The sequence below is a fragment of the Hipposideros armiger genome, unplaced genomic scaffold (genome assembly GCF_001890085.2).
Source record: "Hipposideros armiger isolate ML-2016 unplaced genomic scaffold, ASM189008v1 scaffold_40, whole genome shotgun sequence".
Taxonomy (NCBI): Eukaryota; Metazoa; Chordata; class Mammalia; order Chiroptera; family Hipposideridae; genus Hipposideros; species Hipposideros armiger.
The window spans coordinates 2,008,150-2,013,150 of record NW_017731390.1 but is presented as its reverse complement, the minus strand read 5'-3'; the positions used below and the strand labels follow the sequence as shown (position 1 = coordinate 2,013,150).

The 5,001-nt window shown below is 46.3% G+C and overlaps 1 protein-coding gene across 1 annotated transcript in view; it reads right to left on the bottom strand.

Annotated features, from left to right (window-relative positions):
- Nucleotides 1–88: 88 nt before the first annotated feature.
- GNGT2 (G protein subunit gamma transducin 2) overlaps nt 89–5,001 on the bottom strand; it is a 14,467-nt gene continuing 9,554 nt past the window's right edge. The window contains exons 3-4 of the mRNA XM_019638826.1: nt 1,857–1,962; nt 89–1,463 (exon numbers count right to left, since the gene is read on the bottom strand). Of these exons, the coding sequence (XP_019494371.1) occupies nt 1,338–1,463; nt 1,857–1,962 (232 nt within the window). The 3' untranslated portion in view covers nt 89–1,337. The remainder of the gene's footprint in view (nt 1,464–1,856; nt 1,963–5,001) is intronic.

Genomic DNA, 5,001 nt, shown 5'->3' with positions numbered 1-5,001 from the left:
GGGCAAGCACTATGGGCAGTCTATCTGAAGTGTACCTGGCGTATAAGACGACCCCCCACTTGGAGGCATATTTTTCAGGGCCAAAAAATTGTCTTATACGCCGGCAAATACGGTAACCCTTTAGGACTCATCTTAGGATATCACCTCCATCTAGAGGCCTTTCCTGTCAGCCCTCCCAGGATGCAACACACCCATTCAGCTGGCTGAAGTAGCCCTCCTATGGGTTCCCATCATACCCCATGCAGACCTCTACGAAGTTGCCCTGAATGCATTGTATCATGACTGTCTGTCTGTCACTCCTTTAGACAGTAATTGCCCTGCTAACAAGGCCCAGGAATCAGTCTCTCCTTCATTATACCCCCAGCCCTTAGCTGGATCAAGCCTCCCTCCTGCTAATCAAAGCCGGCCCCTGGCTACTTACTTAAATACCTTCCTAGGCTTTGTATTGTCCTGAGGGTGAAGAAGAACTTACCTGAGCTAGGACAAGGTCCTTTAGCAATTGACCTTTTATGCCTCTCCAGCCTCATATTTTACTACTTCCTGTTCTGCCTTTGCCCCTACTGGCTTACAGCAGTTCACGTAGACCTTGTTCATTGCCCTGAAATGTCTATCTGCCTGCTGTGTGTGCCTATACTGCCCTTTCCTCTCCCCATAGTAAACTTACTGATTTAACTGTAAACTCTGTTCCATGTCTTCTCTGCTAAATTCGATGAAAACAGGGGCCACGTTAGTCTTGTTCACGCTTCTATCCCTAGTACCCGACACGCAATAAACCCACAATCATTAAATAAATCATGAAATCATGACTTTAGAAACTCTTTTTGTTATCAGGCCATCTGAGGTGATCTAAATGACTAGGAAGAGGACCACAAGATCAGACATGAGATGGGGAAAAAGGGCCTCCCAACTATGGCCCCCACCCCAAACTACTCTGATGGCAATGTTTGTTCCTAGGAAGAGTGTGGAGCGGGAGAGATGGGAGGGATTCCAAGGAGGCATAAATGTCTCCTAAGGCCTGCCCTCTGAGGTCTCAGGGAATTGCAGGCTCTTCAGAACCCACCACGCATGGGGCCAACTGCTGAGCTAGGAAAGATCCAAGCGTTTCCAAGTGGGGTCAGCAGGGACCCAGCAGGTGGAGGAGATAGTGGAGAGAAAAGAGTTGAAAGTGGGGTTGGGGAATGGATTCGCAATTCATGCAACCAGATGCCTTTACTCATTTGTGACTTAAGAGAAGGTGGAAATTTACTGGTTCCCTGGGGTGTCTCAGGACACTTGGTTCCGGATGAAGAGTGGAGCTGAGGAGGGACAGACATTCAAGGTGAGGGACTCCGGTGTCATCAGCTTATCATACAAGCACCTTTCTCCTTGAAGGGATTCTTGTCCTCAGGGATGCCTATGAGAAGAGGGTCGTTTCCTGCTTGGGCCTCCACATAATCCTTGATTTCCTTTCCCGTCTTAGAAATCTGTGAAAAAATAAAGTATGGTTCCAGCCCTTGTTTGTTCCTCAGGATCCATGACTTCTGGACAGGGTGGAGACAGCGGCCAGAGAGGAGAAAGATGAAAGGGACAGGCAGATGTGAAGGGAGTGTGAGTTCCTTGCCCAAACCCACAAAGTCTGACCCTTACCTGCCAGGCCCAGCCCAAGACGGGGCTGGACACGCTGAGCCCTCCAGGCGCCAAGGTTCTCTCCTGTGCACCTCCGTGGGGTCAAACCTTAGCCTTTTTCCACATCCTACCCCATCCCAGAGGCACCTCCTACTCCTTCTATTGTCCTGAAATGGTCCCACCACCCCGTTGTCCTTCCTGTCTGGCTCCATAAGAGCAGGGAGGGATGAGAAAGGGAAGATGAGACTAACCGGAGCTCTTGGGTTCTTCACTTCCTTCTTCAGCTGCTCCACCTCCATTCTCAATAGCTCCTTCTCACCGAGCTCCTGGGCCATCTTGCCCTGGAGAGACCTGGTCCTGGAAAAGATTCCGCAGTGGGAACTGCAAATCTCCTGGGCTCCCCCAGGTCCCTCCTCTATACTCTCCACACCTCAACTTCTACCCTCTTCTCTGCCTTTTCCCTCAGTTCAGGCCCCTCATTGCTTATCACATGTTCAATGCATCCTCCCCATCCCACCTCCATCATGAGTCTAAGCTCAGGAGGAGGAGACATTCCCAGTCTGATTCGGAGGCGCAATCTCTGCCCTTGGATAAGGACCTGTCTGCGGAGGAAACAGGAATCAGAACATGGAGAAGGGAGAGAAAAGAAGTTTCTTTCAGTGAGGAAGATTTGGGAAACAAAGTTATTCTTCCACATACAACACAGATAGAACTTTTCAGGAAATCCCAGGTTCTGTCAAGGGAGAGTGTACCCTAGTGATTAAAAAAAAAGCTCTGGAGGGGCGTTCAGTTAGCTCAGGTGGTTAGAGTGCAGACTCATAACACCAAGGTTGCCGGTTTGATTCCCACATGGGCCAAGGAGCTGCACCCTCCACAACTAGATTGAAGACAACTATTTGACTTGGAACTGATGGGTCCTGGAAAAACACACTGTTCCCCAATAAAATTTATTAAAAGAAAAAGAAAAGAGCTCCGGAGACTGCCAGACTCTAGCTCTGATCCCAGCTCTGCTGTTTCCAAGTTGTGTGGCCTTAGGCAAGTCACTCAACCTCTGGAGTCTTGGTTTCCCCATATGCAAAATGGGTATTATAATAACAGTACCTACTTTATANTAATACAGTTCCTCATGTTGTGGTGACCCCCAACCATAAAATTATTTTCGTTGCTACTCTATAACTGTAATTTTACTACTGTTATGAATCATAATGTAAATATCTTTTTGTTTTCCGATGGTCTTAGGCGACCCCTGTGAAAGGGTCGTTGGACCCCTAAAGGGGTCGTGACCCACAGGTTGAGAACCGCTGACCTAGAAGTTCTTCCCCACAAAAATAAGTAAGCCACTAAGTGTAACGTGGATCCAGGAACAGAAAAACGACAGTAGTGGAAAAGCTAGGAAATCCAAATAGAGTCTGGAGTTTAGCTAATAGTATTGTACCAATGTTAATTTCTTAGTTTTAATAAGAGTATCATGGTTATGTAAGGTGTTCATATTAGGAGAAGCTAATGGGTGAAAGGGAACTGTGTACTATCTTTGCAACTCTTCTGTACGTCTAAAATTATTTCAAAGACGAAACTACTGAACTTTAAAAAAGAAGTAAGGCAAAGGGCTAATGTTGACAGGATTTGCTGATCTCACCACGTGCTCATCATCTGGAAGCTGATGACTTTACTGAGTGATGGACTGGCCTGGTAAAGAAGTTTGGTGCCAGCTCAGAGACACCACTTTGCTAAGATAAGGTGCTGTCCAAAGGCTGCTGGATGTGTTCTGAACTGAACCAGAACAACATACAGTGCTTTTCTTTGGGGGCTAAAAAAACTCAAGGATGGGATAGAGGTGGGGATGGGTGGCTTAGATTATATCAATAACCCACTCTCAGAATGATATTTCTCATCCTCTCAACTTGCTAATATAAAGGTTGGAACATGCAAGTAAGAAATGCTGCCACCAGGGCACAAAACAATAATGCCTTTGAAGTGGAAGCTGAGAGTGTCCTCAGCCATTTGAGGCTCCTCCTGGCACTAGGACAGACAGAAAATGGGGTCAGCGGGCTGGGCACATGACTGACCTTGAGGTCCTACTATTGTTACCACACCTTGAGGTGGCCAGGAAGGGTATGGGAGGAGCCAGAAGAACACCTGGGGACCCATGTCCTGAGTAAAGGTGAACAGAAGAAACTGCTACCCTACTCAGAGCCCTGCCAAGGGATCAAACTCCTTAGAAATAAAGATTAGATTCACTCCCCTGGAGCAAACAATCCAACAAGGACTGGTGAGCAGAAGAAGGAAGCCATAGATACCCACATGGCCCATAGCCCTCTAACTATAGCCCCTGTCTATTGTTTTTTCTTTTTCTTCTTACTGCTGGATCCTTATGGAGTATTTACCCTTCCGCATCTAAAAAAACTAAGAATTACTGTATTTAAATCTTTTCTCATTCCTCTTTTCCTTCTCTTCAGTGCAGTATTTTGAGGGTGGCTGAATTTATTCTAAGTTGCAGAATGGTAAAGTGGGGCCCGGATGGAATTGGGAAAGGAGTGGACACTCCTCGGGAGATCCTGAATTCTGACCAGTGACTTCACTGGTGGGAGCAGGACCTGCCCTTGGGCTGTGATCCTCTGGAGAGGGGAGGCTGAGTGAGTTTGCAGCTCTGTATTATCACTGTATTATGTTAGGTTTGTTTTCAAATACTTGCTTTCAACCCTCTCTAGTAATCCCCCAAGCCAGAAACTCGGACTTCATCCTTGACAACTCCCTGTCTCTTACCCATTATTCCATGAGATGTTAAGATCTGAAAACTTTATTTCTCAAAGAACTCTTCATCCCCATCGCCCTCTCAAGATGTATGGCCACTGTCTTAATTCACCTGTCCCCTGATTTAACAATCATTTCCTTAATTGTTTCTCTGCCTCCACTTTCCCCTTTCAGTCTTATCAAAAGCCAATTTCCTTCTAAATGCAAACACTACCGAATCACTCCCAACAGACAGGATTGTTTAGTACAGCAAACAAGACCCCTCTGATCACCCCCAACCCCACCTCTCTAGCAGCAAATCCTAAGGAGGCCTATCTCCTGACATTCCAAAAACTCCAAACTGATTGGTATTTGTATTCAAACCTTGGTTCCTTTTTTTTTTCCTTTCTCATATCTGTGCCTCTGTTTAACCAGATTTGCCATCTATCCACCCATTTACAACTTACCGTATTTGCTGGCGTATAAGACGACTGGGCGTATAAGACAACCCCCTAACATTTCCACTCAAAATACAGAGTTTGTTATATACTCGCCGTATAAGACTACCCCCTCTTCCACACACCTTCCACACACCAAATAAAAGGTAAAACAATATCAGATTTGATTTGGCCCACTGAAGTGCAAACAAGCGTATTGTATTTCGTG